The 16,012-nt window shown below is 26.6% G+C and overlaps 3 protein-coding genes across 8 annotated transcripts; 2 read left to right on the top strand and 1 right to left on the bottom strand.

Moving 5' to 3' along the window:
• Positions 1-7: 7 nt before the first annotated feature.
• Positions 8-3,040, top strand: LOC122636081 (S-adenosylmethionine mitochondrial carrier protein-like). Of its 3 annotated transcripts, XM_043826955.1 has the most exons (7): positions 8-147; positions 372-517; positions 809-965; positions 1,040-1,149; positions 1,458-1,698; positions 1,806-1,982; positions 2,053-3,040. In XM_043826955.1, the coding sequence occupies exons 2-7, from the start codon at positions 449-451 to the stop codon at positions 2,280-2,282; spliced, it is 984 nt and encodes a 327-aa protein (XP_043682890.1). In that variant the 5' UTR covers positions 8-147; positions 372-448; the 3' UTR covers positions 2,283-3,040. The 3 variants fall into 3 exon arrangements, with proteins under 3 accessions (XP_043682890.1, XP_043682892.1, XP_043682891.1); XM_043826957.1 differs by having other exon boundaries at positions 101-517; positions 813-965; XM_043826956.1 differs by having other exon boundaries at positions 101-517; positions 1,806-1,944.
• LOC122636084 (ras-related protein Rab-24-like) lies at positions 2,744-4,426 on the bottom strand. The gene is made up of 5 exons (XM_043826961.1): positions 3,985-4,426; positions 3,660-3,908; positions 3,439-3,527; positions 3,068-3,345; positions 2,744-3,003 (listed from the first exon to the last, which is right to left on the bottom strand). The coding sequence occupies exons 2-5, from the start codon at positions 3,771-3,773 to the stop codon at positions 2,891-2,893; spliced, it is 594 nt and encodes a 197-aa protein (XP_043682896.1). The 5' UTR covers positions 3,774-3,908; positions 3,985-4,426; the 3' UTR covers positions 2,744-2,890.
• A 75-nt stretch (positions 4,427-4,501) lies between these two features.
• LOC122636070 (dedicator of cytokinesis protein 1) lies at positions 4,502-16,007 on the top strand. 4 transcript variants are annotated; one of them, XM_043826930.1, is made up of 23 exons: positions 4,502-4,799; positions 5,325-5,566; positions 5,727-6,475; positions 6,707-6,863; positions 7,027-7,197; positions 7,308-7,688; positions 7,783-7,998; positions 8,134-8,456; positions 8,532-8,880; positions 10,287-10,385; positions 10,625-10,815; positions 10,885-11,235; positions 11,330-11,606; positions 11,761-12,008; positions 12,100-12,231; positions 12,320-12,599; positions 12,673-12,896; positions 12,965-13,261; positions 13,425-13,734; positions 13,823-13,932; positions 14,116-14,380; positions 14,600-15,082; positions 15,176-16,007. In XM_043826930.1, exons 1-22 carry the CDS (start codon positions 4,763-4,765, stop codon positions 15,071-15,073), a joined length of 5,883 nt encoding a protein of 1,960 aa, XP_043682865.1. In that variant the 5' UTR covers positions 4,502-4,762; the 3' UTR covers positions 15,074-15,082; positions 15,176-16,007. The 4 variants fall into 4 exon arrangements, with proteins under 4 accessions (XP_043682865.1, XP_043682866.1, XP_043682864.1 ...); XM_043826931.1 differs by having other exon boundaries at positions 4,503-4,799; positions 6,710-6,863; positions 14,600-16,007; XM_043826929.1 differs by having other exon boundaries at positions 4,503-4,799; positions 14,600-16,007.
• The last annotated feature ends 5 nt before the right edge of the window (positions 16,008-16,012 follow it).

The following is a 16,012-nucleotide window of genomic DNA, read 5'->3' as shown; positions in this document are numbered from 1 at the left end:
TGAGGTTAGTTTGCAGAGAACCGATTGTCAGTAGCAGACGACAATCGATTGATCCAAGTAGCTGCAATAGAGTAGTGGCACACGTGACTTCATTGTTTATACTTTTTTTCATTCTTTATATAACAGAAAAAAGATATAAAAATATTGGTGAGTTCAATATTAAATAACAATTATTTTTTTTAATTAAAATCAAGTATTTATTTCTGCGCTTAAATATATATATTTCATTATGAAATAGAGCATTCAAGAAAGAAGTTCGACCGAAAGAAAATAACTTCCTACTATTCAATTTCTTACTGCAATGCGATCATGTTAATGCATTTACAATTTTTAATTCTAATTCTGATAACTTTTTTAAAACTTCGATACAGTGACTCTTTAAAATAGTGTAATAGAATCTGAATTTGGATATATTCAAATACCAACAAAAAGTATTTAACGTAGTGGAATGTTTACTGAAGAAGCAAAATCGAGTGACATTACAAATGCAAAACATTTATTTTCCACGTCTATCATCGTAAGTATACAATTACGAAATGTTATATATTTTAAATTAAACTTTAGATTTTATTGTTATAAATCGTCGAAAATATGATACGCAAGATAATAAACCAAATATTCTTATTTTGTTATTAATATATATATGTATTATATTACATTATATATAAATAACTTACACAATTTTTTTTGCAGAAAAAATCTATAAATAGAAAAAACTATACACATATATATATATATATAATATATTTTTCTTATTTTGAAATATATATCTGTCAATTATCAATTTTTAATAACTTATTATTACTAGTCAGGTGCTGCTGCAGGAATTATTTGTGATATTATATTTTTCCCATTGGATACTCTGAAAACACGTTTACAGAGTCAACATGGATTCTTGAAATCCGGTGGTTACAAACAATTGTATCATGGTATAGGACCTGTAATGATGGGTTCTGCTCCAGCAGGTAGATTTTATATACAAATAAAAAATAAAGTATAAATATGATTGCCATTATATATAATAATTTGTTTTAACTAGCTGCTTTATTTTTTATCACTTATGAGGGATTAAAAGAATTTTTACAACCACAAATATTACCTCAATATCATGCATTTATACATATGGGTGCTGCATCACTGGGTGAAATGGTAACAGGATTATTTAAAAATTTTTATATCAACATAGTACATGAATATAGTACAATTACCAAAAAATTCTATGTATAAAAAATTTATTTATCCATATAAATAAATAAAATATAAAAATATAATTATCAAAATAGAATCATAAACAAATATTTGCTTGTAATGTTGTCTTAATTATGATATACATATAAAATTGCATCCTCTTGATAATTTATCGTAAAAAATAAAAGATTTCAATTTATATCTAATATTATTGCATTAAATATTATCTATAAATAAGGAATTGTATAAACATATTATTTATATTGTAGGTTGCTTGTTTAATACGAGTACCAGTGGAAGTACTTAAACAAAGAAGACAAGCACTTTTAGCTGATGTGGCTCGTTTAAAATTACGAACATTATTTCGTGGATATGGCAGCACTGTTCTTCGAGATATGCCATTTGGATGCATTCAAATGCCATTATGGGAATATTTTAAAGTATGTTGGAAACAGCATGTACACCATGAATGTACACCATTAGAAGGAGCTTATTGTGGTGCAGCATCTGGTGAGATTAATTTTTACGATACTATTATAATAATATATAGTAATACAATACATTATTTCAACAAAATATATTATTGAAAATGTATAACTTTAAGAATTATTTCGCAGTGGCAGTCTCTGCAGCTATTACAACTCCATTGGACGTTGCAAAAACTAGAATAATGTTGTCTTCGACTACAGCAGACAAAAAAGAAGTTAAAATATCCACAATGTTAAAGGAAGTTTATCGAGATAATGGACCTAAAGGGTATGGACAAATTGCATCTTTCTATTACTTGGTCTTAGGTATTGTCATGCGTCTTCTTTTAACTTTAATGTTTTGTCATAGTTTAAATTATTGAAAAATATCTTTTAGATTATTCGCAGGCTTTCTTCCAAGGGTGGGTGGCTTTACTATTAGTGGTTTTGTATTTTTTGGTATCTATGAACAATCCAGAGAGATTTGTGCTTCAATTTTCCCATATACATCAAACCAAAAAAATAAAACATAGTAAAAATAGTAACAAGAAACAAAAATATCTTTGCTCACTATTCGAAGTTTCAAATTCACATTTTCTCAAATATTTTATCATGTTTATTCATTAAAAAATAATGAGTAAACTTTGCACTTTATATATAACAATACTTTTGTTTATAATAAACGACAGTATTGATTTTCTGAAAGGTGATAAACCATAATTAAATTATCTGAAAGTCTTCACAGTTTCTGCTTAAATATGGCACCATTATAGTAGTGAATAATTAACTTATATATTTAAAACTTTCAGAATAACATTCTTTTCTGAAATTTATAAAAAAATAAAATTTATAAGATATAATTAATACTTAAATTAAAACGAAATGTACATTAATTTGTAATATATAAATGCAAATAATTGTATTCATAATTACTGTTAAGATGCACATGCATCTTGTCAGAAAAATATTACAAATTATAGAGAATACTTTAGCAGTGATTGCTTTAATCTTTCCATTAAGATAATAATTAAGAAGGCACAAATTTTTTCTAATACTAATTACTTGTTTATCATATAATTGTACTTATATGTCATATAAGAATAATTTATTGTATGTTAAAGCTTTGCTTTCAAACATTAATATGTAGTATTTATATAATTTACATTATCTCCTTTGAATATTACATGAAGAACAAAAGCATTTAAAATTTCAATATTCTTTTTGTTTTTTATGGCCTAACAGCAATGCGATGTTTTGGGCATACTTGTTAAAGTAACTGTTTCTTCTATTTTTTGTAAGTTCTCTGGCACAGATAAGAAATCATTAGCAATTTCTGTAAATAATTCCACTGCAAGAAATAAATCATTAAGTTCTTCTTCAAAGAAGCAGTGTGATCAAATATATGATCTTACCAACATTCTCCCCTGTTTTACTCGATGTTAAAAAAAATTTAGCTTGAATACCATTTGCATAGTTTTTTACAATATCTATATCTGGTACTGCTATCGTATCAAGATTTGATAAAATATCTTTTTTCGTGCCACAGAGATAAATTTTACACTCTTCTTCTATACCTCTTAATTCTCTTACCCAAAACTTTGCTTTTTGAAATGTATTAAACTTTGTAACATCATAACATATTATTGCAGCTTTAGCACCACGATAATATATTCTTGTCATTGCATCATATCTGAAATGTTATTTGAATGAAATAATTTTTAACAAAATGCATTTTATTAAAGTTTACTAATACATAATAATTATTATGATTAAAATAACATACCTTTCATTACCTGCAGTATCCCATATTCCCATTACAATATTATGTCCATTAATTTCTATTTGTTTTGCAGCAAATGCAGCTCCTATTGTCTACAAATAATGACTGATTTAATGTTTTATTTAATATATAGCTATTATAATATATAATAAAACCGTCTCAAATACTCTTATAAATATTAGCTTTTACTACAATAAATTTACTTTTATAAATCATTTAATTACGTTTTGATAAGATAAATTCTCATTGAATCTTTCATTTACAAAACGCTCTGAAAGACTTGTTTTTCCAACAGCTGCATTTCCTAGTAACACAACTTTTAAATCTACACGATTCATATTTGATTATACTTCCCACAAATGATTATGGAAAGATTATGTCTTTATATCTTCATCTATGCAGTTATATATATATATATATATATATATATTGCCTGTTAATATTTTATATTAAAATAATAAACTAAAGATGATCTGAAAATATTAAATATAACTCAAAAGTTTTTTAAAACTCTTTTTTAAGAAACAATTTAAAAAAATCAGAACATACCTATTATAGATAAAGAATTACAATCGATAATCAGATAATAAAGATATCGAACACTTATTTAAAAATGAAAATTTTGAACAGATAAGCCCTAAAATGGAGAAAATAATAATAATAAAAGTCTTTTTATAAAGCTTTCACGTCATGTACAGTTAACTCTAAATTGCGCATTTTCGTTTATCTTTATCATTCATTAATCATTATCCACTTTATTTTTCTGCTTTCTTAACAAATATAGAATAATTCTTTTTCACATTCGTGAAAAGACTAATTCTTTTTGTTAACTACAAATTTTAATTGATGGTTTAGTACGATTAAGTAAAAATAGAACAAAAAAAGCACAATTTGTTTCGATAAGATGATAGCGCCACTATGCTTCATAAAAGTCATAGACTAAGTATGATATAGATTTACAAGCAAGAGAAATTTTATTTGTTCACTGCAAAATTTTGAAAACTCTTGAAAGACAACGTATGTACATATGTATGTATATATGTGTATATACATATATATGTATATATATATATATGTTTGTAACAAAACGTAAAGTAAATTTGGATAAATCCTTAGTAAAATCTAGAGGAGAGAATAAACTCTTTCAGATCGTATTATCTAGATATTAAGATGAAAATACAATATTTTGGTTATATGCGTAATGCGCACATCCGACATGTAATTGCTTAGTGTATATTGGCGTGTATATTTAATTACTCTTTGTATGTATACGTAAAAATACTTAATTGTTAATATATAAATAAACTAAGCGTCAGTTTAAGTAAAAATGACATGGAAGCGTATCAAGAAACATTTAGGAGTAGGTAAGTAAATTTTTACAAAGAAATTCTGTAATGTTTTCGTTACGACATATTACATCCTGGGAGGTGCCCCGTATTAAGATGAAATAAAATGTTAATTGTAGCTTCATTGTACTTTGATATAAATAAATATAATCAGCTTGACAAATTTTTCGTTTTTATTATAACGTTGTTAATTAATATAAATTTATTATTTCTTTGTGTAACAGATCAATTAAAATTTATAACCTTTAATAATACATTAATTAAGCTACAAATTTATAATTATAGTCTGTTTTTTCTTTTTAAATAATTATTATTTAAGAATAATAATTTCTTAAGAATTATATTGCATGAGGATCTTTATATGATTTTTTTTAAACAATGATATCAAAGTATGTTTTATATATAATATTTTCATTATATATATATATATATATATATATATATATATATATATGTATCATTATATATATGATCTTTTTTATATTATGTACAATATGAATTTTTTAATAATTTTTTTTTTTTTTTTTTTTTTTTTAATTTCAGCTATTTACAATTTTGGCAAGGAAGGATTTTGTGCCTTACCTTTAACAGTTGGAGAAGTTGTGCAAATTTATGAAGAGTATGGCGAATGGTATTATGGACGTAAAAAAATTAAGGGTACAATTGGAATTTTTCCTAAATCATACATACATATTTTACATCATCAAAATAATATAGATACATTAATACATGAGATAACTAGTGTTTTAAGAGAATGGGGTCATCATTGGAAACATTTATATGTGGTATGTATTAAATATATAAAGTTAATATATAAAAAGTTAAATAATGTAAAGTCAATTAACTTATTATAGTTATCTATAAATTAATGTTATAAAGTAAAATTTGTATTTTTTGTAACTATTAGTATAAACCATTATTATCATAATTTTTTATTTGTCACAGATACATTCTGAACATTTTATACCAATGCAACAACAAATTTTGGAATTAATAGGATACAGAAGTAAAATTTTACGAGGTACTCTAACAATAGATGAGTTAAAGGATCTTAAAAGATTAGCAACTGCTAGAATAGATACTGGCAATCAACTTTTAAACTTGGATATGGTTGTAAGAGATGACCAAGGAAATGTTATGAATCCAGAAAATACAAGCACCATTCAGTTGTATTATCATCATGAAACAGCTGCTGAAAGAATCAGAAAAGCTACCAATGAAACCAAGAAAAAATTTTTAAAAGCTCAAACGCCTGTATATTCTCACATTTTCTTTGTCAGTGTAAAAAACTTTGTTTGTAAAATGGTAGAAGATGTAGAATTACTTTTAACTTTATATGATGGTAGAGAAATGAAAGCTATCACAGAGAATTATGTTGTTTCTTGGAGTAAAGAAGGACTTGCCAGAGACATTGATCAGTTACATAATCTTCGAGTATTATTCACTGATCTAGGGTCTAGAGATTTAGCTAGAGATAAAGTTTATTTAGCTTGTTATGTTATTAGAGTTGGAGGTATGGAAGCCAAAGAAATAGATCATCGTCGTTCAAGTATTGCACAAACTAATCAGAAGGTCATTAAAAGTAATGAAAGTATGCGAAGGCCATTTGGTGTCGCTGCTATGGATATTACATTATACATTACAGGTAAATTAGAAGGAGATGTAGAACATCATCACTTCATACCATTTGTACAGTAAGCATATTTTTTGTTATTATAATATTTTCTTATATAATATTAGATCAGCCAATAAGTAATATAAAAATTTTCAATAAAACTATACTAGCATTTACTTAAATATAAAATACTGAAAATTCTGAAATTACTTTGGCAATCCAACATTATTATTTCTTAGCATAACAACATGTATATTCTTAAAAATTAAATAAGAATTTTTTTGTTGGCTTTATTTTTTTTTATTTTCAGATGTTGTGAGAAGGAAAGTTTAGATGGTACTTTACGTAGAATTATTGCACAAAAAGATACTAACATTCAAAAAAGTGGAGGAAATAGCAACAACAACTTTGGCGGTGGTCAAGGATTATGGGCAAGTTTGAAATTACTTAGAGGAGATGTAAAACAAGTATGTAATAATTGTGGTTGTTTTTTAATTATTATATATTGTATTATTTATTGCAGACATTATTTTTTATAGCTTAATAACATACATGTATATTTTTTATAAAAAGAAATAATAATTCATTTTTATGATTATATTCAATTTTAACTTTATAATTAATATACAGGTACGAGATGAAAATCCTCATTTGGTACTTGGAAATGTTGCTATTGCTAGAAAAATGGGTTTTCCAGAAGTAATTCTGCCAGGTGATGTAAGAAATGACCTCTATCTGACTTTAATTAGTGGTGAATTTAGTAGAGGAGCAAAGTCTACTGATAAAAATGTAGAAGTTACGGTTTGTATATACAATGTATTTAATTAATTATATTTATTTATATAAAATATAAAAAATTATGTATTACAATAAATTATGCATCTATTTATTATATATATTTTTTCCATTAGGTTAAGGTCTGCAACGAGTGTGGCACTCCTATTCCAGGTGTCATGACTTTAGGAGGTGGAACTTCGGCAATTGATGAATATCGTAGCGTTATATATTATCATGAAGATAAACCTAGATGGTGCGAAACGTTTAAAATTGCTATACCAATAGATGAGTTCAAACAAGCACATCTGAAATTTACATTCAAACATCGAAGTTCAAATGAAGCCAAAGATAAATCAGAAAAACCATTTGCGTTGAGTTATGTCAGATTAATGCAGCGCAATGGTACAACACTTCAAGATATTCAACATGAATTGTTAGTCTATAAATTAGATCAAAAGAAATACGAGGAAAAGGATATATCATATTTAAAATTACCTTCAACACGGATAGAATTAGTAAGATTTTAATTATACTAATATATATATTATTCGTAAATAGTAATATATTTTAAATATAAATTCTCTAATATTACATTTCACATGTCCTTAGTTTAAATTGCATACAGAAAAAAAACCAACTTTGGGTTCATTGACGTTAAGCAATAAAGATACTTTTTTAATAGCAACAAATGTTTGCTCTACAAAATTAACACAAAATGTTGATTTATTGGGCTTGCTTAATTGGGCATCACATAATACTGATTTAAAAGAGTCTTTAGCTGCTCTGATGAAAGTAGATGGCGAAGAAATAGTGAAATTTTTACAAGTAAGAGAAATGATTTTACTTATAAAAAATATAAATTTTTAATACAATAATATTGACAATGATATGATAATCTAAATATATACACGCACATGCGTTAAAATAATGGACAATTATATTATACAGAATTCCTTTTAGGACGTTTTAGATGCCTTATTCAATATCTTGATGAGTAATTCGGATAGTGACGTTTATGATGACATGGTCTTTGAATGTCTTCTATACATCATTGGACTTGTATCAGATAGAAAATATCAGCATTTTCAACCAATATTAGATTTATATATTTCTGAGAGCTTCTCTGCAACTCTTGCCTATAAAAAGTTAATTGCAGTTTTACGAAAACGTATAGATAGTGCGAGTACGTCTGATGGACAGGAGCGTGATTTGCTACTAAAAACAATGAAAAGTTTGCAATATTGCATGAGATTTATTGTAGAATCTCGTCTTCTCTTTACTGAGTATGTTATTTTTTAAATTTCTAATATAATTTTTGATAAATAATGATATGAACAATTTTACAATTATTTTAACAGGCTTAATCAAGATGAAGAAGAATTTTCACAAACTTTAACAGAGTTGTTACATTCTATCGTTGAGCTTATGAGGCATGAAACAGATGCAACTTTATTGGTTCAAGGAGCATGCCTAAAATATTTACCAACAACAATACCTCATTTATTACGTGTTTATAGTGGCACGCAATTAAGTATAATATTAACAGAATTATTGACGACTTTACCAGCTGGAAGATTGACAAAACAAAAAATGATGACAGTAAATGATATTGTACATAGCCCACTTTTTTTGGATGTGGATTGCAGAGGTATTTTGCTGTCAAAAATCATTGTTCTTGTTCGCGATCTATTAGAAGCAAAAGAAGAGGTAAGATATAATTATATTTGATATCTTAAAGATTAATTATTATCATAATTTATATGTAAATTTAAAGAAGGTATGTCTTAGAATATATTGATATAGTTCATTGTTAATAATAAAAACCTAAAATAGTTTTTATTATTATTAATAGAAAGTCATTATCAGTGTAGATATTAATACATTTATTTACTATAGAGTATTAAAATAATTGTAGAATGTAGTTTTTTCTAAATTTTCAATTATGGTACATCAGTGATCTTTCTACTTAATTTCAATCTTAATTTCATTATATATTCAAACATCAAAATTTTTAATCTCATTAAACGTTCTAATTTCATACTAATTTTAAAATAGCTATAATAAAAGTTAAAATAGTTCTTATTTCATAAAAAAAGTTAAATGGATTATACATAAAAATGAAATAATAATTTTTTATGATATATTTGATTAGCAATTCTAGTCTATACTTTGATTATATTTGGTGATAAAATACTAATATTCACGTATAACATCGTGCTTTGATCATCTTATTTTAATTATGTATTCATATTTAGTGAGGTTGGTATAATCCAAATTTAATATTACTTCCATTTATACTGCAAATTTATTCTATACTATTTGTATATGGTATCATTACATGTGCTTTCCGTGCAGCCTGACGTCCTTCTGCCACGCATCTTTTCACCAACATTTCCATTAATTCACACACATAAAATTGGTTTTTGTCTTCTTATTTGCATTGTGGAAAATACTATGCTATTCTAAACATTAAACTACTATTTATCTTTCTTGATTGAATTATAATCGCGAATTTCTTGCTTGAAATATAAAAAAAAAGGATACATTATTATCTGCATGGAATTCTTGGTTTATTATGTTATGAGATAAAACTACTACAAATAATAACTATTATAAATATAACATAGTAGAACTGCAATTACATGAAAACATGAATATTGAAATACTAATTTGAACGACATTTAAAACTTATGTTCATTTAGTTTATATGATTATATAATTTATCTCTGTAGTTTGGCATATATTCATGCATGATATAATATTGCATAGAAATTTTTATATAACAGAGTAATATTTTAAATTGTATAATGCAATCTATATAAACATAGTAGTATTGAAATTATGCAATTAATATTATAAATACAAATATAATAAAAATGATATTGGTATATAACAATTCTTTTTCTACTGTACTCACTTGCAAATCTTGTTCTTGCTTTCTGTTATTTGCTGTGTTTGTGTTGCGTATAATTTTACTATGTAATTTATAGTAATGTTATAAATTATTATGTGAATTACATTTTGTTATCACAAAGAATTGGCATTATGCTCCAATTAACAAAGGGTTTTTCTTTTTTGTGTACTTGGTATGGTTTTGGTTTTTGGTATATAAGGGACTGTCAAGTACACCTGGAAAAAGCGTGGCGAAGGTAGCCAGGCTGCTTGGAGAAAATCGCCACCGACTCAACCAGCATCGTGGCTACTCTGAAGAGGTAACTGTTCCAATTAGGAGGAATTTAAAAATATCATCTGCAATTAGATCAAGTGATATAAAACGAATACACTTTAATGTGTCTAATCTCCTTGATATGTTTAGTGGTTTAATGATTCCTATATACAATGATACAAAAATGTTATATATTTTTTTGTAATATTTGTACATTGCACGTCTTGAATATAGATTACATGCAAAGCTAATTTTTTTATTTCTGTCTTGCTTGCATTCATACAGGTAGAATTGTGTATTAAAATATTATCAGATATCTTGGAATTAACCTTCAGAAAGGACATAGGTTCTACAATAGCTGATGTTAAAGAAATCATGATGACAGCTTTGAGAACTATTATACAAACTGTCATATCAATGGATAGAGAAAATCCATTAGTCGGAAATTTAGTGTCTGTTATGTTAGCAATATTCAGGTATTATTTTATGGTAAAGATATTTAAAAAACAATATTATTTTTATTAATATATTGTATTTATTTATAGACAAATGACACAACACCATTATGAAGTTTATATAAATCATTTTGGAACGAAATTCGATTTACTTGATTTTTTAATGGAGATATTACTAGTATTCAAAGATCTGGTTTCCAGATCTGTATTTCCAGGAGATTGGTGTGAAATGATAATGCTTCAAAATAGTGTAATTCTGAAATCATTACGCTATTTTTCTGGCACCATTAGAGATTATTTCTTCACAGATTTTGAAAATCAAGCATGGTCCAACTTCTTTCATTGTGCAATTGCTTTTCTGACTCAACCTGCTCTTCAACTTGAAACATTTTCACCAGCAAAACGTAATCGAATTATTATGCGTTATAATGATATGCGCAGGTAATTATAAAATTAAATTATAGATATATTTCATTTGATTGAACATATTTTATTTATTAACCTTTTTCATATTATTCTAATTACTTCTTTATAGAGAAACAGCCTTTGAAATTCGATCAATGTGGTTCAATTTGGGTCAACATAAAATACAATTTGTTCCTGCTTTAGTTGGTGCGATATTAGAAATGGCTTTAATTCCAGAAACTGAATTAAGAAGAGCTACTATACCAATATTTTTTGATATGATGCAATGCGAATTCTATAGTTCACGCATTGTTGAAGGATATGGCGATACAAAACGTGATCCTGCGCACATTAAAGCTAATTTTATGGAATATGAAAATGAAATGATTGCAAAATTGGATATCCTGGTATAACATGTTTCTTTGAATCTTTAATTATTTGAAATTTTATTGCTACATTATATAATTTAATCTTAAATGAGACTCTTTCAGTATATATATATTAATATAATTGTTTTTTATTATTATTAAGCAAAACTTTAGTAATTATTATTTTGCACAGGTAGAGGGAGGAAGAGGAGATGAGCAATTTCGTAAATTATGGATACAAGTAATGTATTCTCTTTGCGAAGATCACTCAACAATGCGAGAACAAGGCTTACGATTTGTGGATACTATTGCAAAATTAATGGAACGATTATTACAATATCGAGATATTATTCATGCAGAATCTCAGGAACATCGAATGCTCTGTACCGTTAATTTATTAGAATTTTATTCTGAAATAAACAGAAAGGAAATGTATATTAGGTATATATATGTATGCTTATATACAAAATACGGATATATTTGACAAATTTTTTATTTTAAATTGATATTAAAAGAAAAATTTTTGTTATAGGTATGTCAACAAATTATGTGAACTTCACTTAGAATGTGATAATTACACAGAAGCAGCATACACATTAAAACTTCATAGTCAATTATTAGCTTGGAGCGACCAACCTTTACCACCACTTTTAATATCTCATAGGTAAATTTATCTGTTTTTGTTAAATTATTTCTGAATTAATCAATCTATTAAGCTTATGAGATAATATAGGATTTTATCTTCATTTCAGATATCCATCATGTCAAACTCATAGAGAATTGAAAGAAGCTTTGTACAATGATATGATTGAATATTTTGATAAAGGAAAAATGTGGGAATGTGCTCTTAGCGTTTGCAAAGAGTTAGTTAGTCAATATGAAGAAGAAACATTCGATTATTTGCAATTGTCTATTTTATTGAGACGAATGGCCAAATTTTATGATTGTATAGTAAAACAATTAAGACCTGAGCCAGAATATTTCAGAGTTGCTTATTATGGTCGTGGACATCCTCCTTTCTTACAAAATAAAGTATATACTTATAAAATATTTTTTTATTTTGTATATGTAAAATTTTGCCATTTTTACACATATATTATTATAGGTTTTCGTTTATCGTGGAAAAGAATATGAACGACTTAGTGATTTTTCTTCAAGAACACTTAATCAGTTACCAAATGCAGAACAAATGAACAAATTGTCTCCACCAACTGTTGATATTTTAGAATCTAGTCATCAGTATGTTCAAATTAATAAAGTAGAACCATTAATGGATGAGAAAAAACATCGTTTAAGTGGAAAACCTGTGACAGCTGATGCAGTTTTGAGGTAACGATTTTATTAAATTACGTAGCAAAGCTATATTACTGTTAAATGAAACTAATTTTATTGATTAGGTATCATCGAGTAAATGATGTCCAGCGTTTTCGATTTTCAAGACCAAGAAAAGATTTTGTTAACACAGCTTCTAATGTTGGTGATAAGGAAAAGGATGGAGGAAGTGTTAATAATAATGAATTTGCTTCATTATGGTTGGAAAGAACTGTTCTTGTTACAAGCCATCCATTACCAGGAATTCTTAGATGGTTTCCTGTTATTTCTAGTGAAACTTATTTAGTAAGCCCACTTCGTAATGCAATAGAAACTATGGAAGCTACAAATACAGCACTTAGAGATCTCATAGTTGCACATAGGTATATTTTTTATCTTTTTTATATTACTGGTTTCGAAACTAATAATTAGTAAAGTTCAAACATGCATTTGCAAGTATAAAAGATAGATGTCTGATATGTGGGTGTGTGTGTTTGTTTAAATGAGTGAAATATATTAATATTAATAGTATTGTCTTTGATACAGAACCGATCCTAGTCTTCCGGTAAATCCTTTAAGTATGAAATTAAATGGAATATTGGATCCTGCAGTAATGGGTGGCATTGATAATTATGAGAAAGCTTTTCTCAATGTTGACTATAAAGAATCCCACTCGGATGAAAGTTCAGATTTACTTAAGTTGGAAAGTCTGATAGCAGAACAAATTCCACTTTTAGGTGTTGGTGTACAGATACATAAAGCTCGTGCACCTCCTGAACTAGCGCCATTTCATCAAAGATTGGAACAGTGTTTTATGTCTATGAAAAGTCAAGTAGAAGCCAAGTATGGCAAAAGAGTAAGTTGTTAATTTAATGATGCAATTAATAACATCTAAAGTAACTGTATAACATAAAACAATATTAATTGAATTGATTACTGAACAGACATGTGATCTTCAAATTGAAACTATGACACAAGGAGTGATTATGCGAAGAGCACAAGCATTCAGAAATGAAAGTTATTCTTTATCTGAAACTAACATAAATAGTACAGAGTAAGTTTTATAAAGTAATTTAGATGAAGTATATGGAAGTATTATCCTTACAATATTAATTATAATTTATTTAGAATAATATTTATTAGTAATTAAAGGATAAAAAAATCATAATAAATGTAACAACATTTAATCAAAATTAATAAAAGCACATTATACTCATAAGCTTATATAATTTTATAGGACCAGTTCAATACGTTCACATATTTTATCATCAGCTTCATTGCAAAAAGCATTAGGGAATCCAAGTCCTGGTACAAACAAAAAGAAGGAATCTAAAAGAAGAAGTTCACGTAAAAGCGACTCGTCTGGAGTAACAAAAAATGATCAACCTACAAGTCAGTGGTATACTATACCTACCGAAATCTCACAGATTAGTATGGCTGTATCGACTACGTCATTAGTACCAAGCTACCCCAGTACGCCAATATTCGAACTTCGCCAAGAGGTAAAGGATACGATTTTTTTCTTTCATAATATTCCATTTTAGTACAATCTGCAATGGGTGTTACGTTTAAAGATATTTTTTATTTATTTGGTTTTTGTTTAAATTTTTTATATGAAGCTATAAAAAAGTATTGTAGATTCGCATATTGCAAAAGGATTTAAAACTATATATATATCCTTGTGTTTTCAACTTTTATTAAGATTATAATGTATACGTTAGCTAACTTCAAAACGACCGTTAAGATCAGAAGTGGAAAAAGAACGAAGAATAAGTAATCGTTGGTCTGGCCAATCGCAACATTATTTAAGAAATACGCATAATGGTTCAGAGGCAAATGTGTTTGCAAGGGAAAATAATAGAGATAGCGTTGGAACAACCGATAGTACTGCTTCAGAAGATGATGCACCTCCACCCCTCCCAATGAAAACTCGTGAAGCCGATTATTGCAATTTGCCAGAAGAATTTAATGATCATCGTATCTCGTCTATAACGGAAAATTCAAACAGTATAAACAGATCCTTTGGACAATGGATAAAGAATAAACTTCCAACACCTACCGATGATGATATTGAGAGCCAAACTAAGCCACCAACTCCACCACCAAAACCAAAAAGACCTGCTCATGGATTAAAGAATTCTGTTCTTTCATCAAGTACAATAGAAAATTATGTTCAAGACAGTTCTTCAGCATGACATATTTATGTATGTTATTTTTACTTTCTTCTTCACTATACTTATCTGCATGCTAATGATAGCATACGGTATATACAAAATAATATTGTAATATCTCCCTAGATTTGAAGCTTATCACAAACGTAAACAATTACTATTCATAGTAAGAGAGAAAGTAAGTTTCTTTTAAATACTTAATATAAAATTATTACATAGTCACAAACATTTAGTATTTCGTCTATAACTATAATATAGAGATGATCTAGGGAAATCTAAAAAAAGAAAAAAAAAAAGAAAAAATAACTGATTAAATGCTATTAGGAATGAAATAGACTATTACCTCTATGATATTGAGAGAATAGTCATAAGATTTTTGTACACCCTATAAGATATTTAAAACATGACAAATATTCAAAATGAATAATCTATAATAATTATATTTGAACTTTATACGCGAAAATAAACTTTACATAGATTTTTTATATTTTCTTGATATTGATAATGTTTGGTAAAAACATATGTACATTCTTTTTCTATAAATTTTGACATTAAACATAACTTTACAATAAACAGAAAATTTAATACATGTCAGGAGATCTGTTATTTTTAATAACATTAAATTAATACATTAATGATTATTCAATGTTATAAATGTTATATAATATTCAGAAATCTTGATGTGATAAGATAAAGAATTATCGTTTATATTTTGTACATTTACAATTTATATAACATATTGTTTAGCAAAACATATTAATAATTTTAAACATAAAAGAATGTTTCTAGTTCTAACTTAAAATATTATTATTGTTGTAATTTGATAGGAACCGTCCTGTGTAAAATCATAAACATGAATCTTCCTTAAGCATTTAGTGCCAAAATTAAAAATTCCAAAATTTGTTGATATGTTCATGAGAAAACAATAAAAATAAAACTTTCGCAAATTAAATGAAATAAACA

This window comes from Vespula pensylvanica, chromosome 20, assembly GCF_014466175.1.
Source record: "Vespula pensylvanica isolate Volc-1 chromosome 20, ASM1446617v1, whole genome shotgun sequence".
NCBI classification, from domain to species: domain Eukaryota; kingdom Metazoa; phylum Arthropoda; class Insecta; order Hymenoptera; family Vespidae; genus Vespula; species Vespula pensylvanica.
Note: the sequence above shows the minus strand (reverse complement) of the source record. Positions and strands in the feature narration are given on the sequence as shown.

Coding starts and splice junctions, on each gene's coding strand:
- LOC122636084 (XM_043826961.1), bottom strand. CDS start 3,773: ATGAATCGTGTAGATTTAAAAGTTGTGTTACTAGGAAATGCAGCTGTT. Junction 3,346..3,438: donor GATACTGCAGGTAATGAAAG/GTATGTTATTTT, acceptor ATAACATTTCAG/ATATGATGCAATGACAAGAA. Junction 3,004..3,067: donor TAAAACAGGGGAGAATGTTG/GTAAGATCATAT, acceptor TATTTCTTGCAG/TGGAATTATTTACAGAAATT.
- LOC122636070 (XM_043826930.1), top strand. CDS start 4,763: ATGACATGGAAGCGTATCAAGAAACATTTAGGAGTAG. Junction 12,009..12,099: donor AGAAAGGAAATGTATATTAG/GTATATATATGT, acceptor TTTTTGTTATAG/GTATGTCAACAAATTATGTG. Junction 12,897..12,964: donor ACAGCTGATGCAGTTTTGAG/GTAACGATTTTA, acceptor TTTATTGATTAG/GTATCATCGAGTAAATGATG.
- LOC122636081 (XM_043826955.1), top strand. CDS start 449: ATGTTTACTGAAGAAGCAAAATCGAGTGACATTACAAATGCAAAACAT. Junction 1,150..1,457: donor CTGCATCACTGGGTGAAATG/GTAACAGGATTA, acceptor TTTATATTGTAG/GTTGCTTGTTTAATACGAGT. Junction 1,699..1,805: donor TTATTGTGGTGCAGCATCTG/GTGAGATTAATT, acceptor ATTATTTCGCAG/TGGCAGTCTCTGCAGCTATT.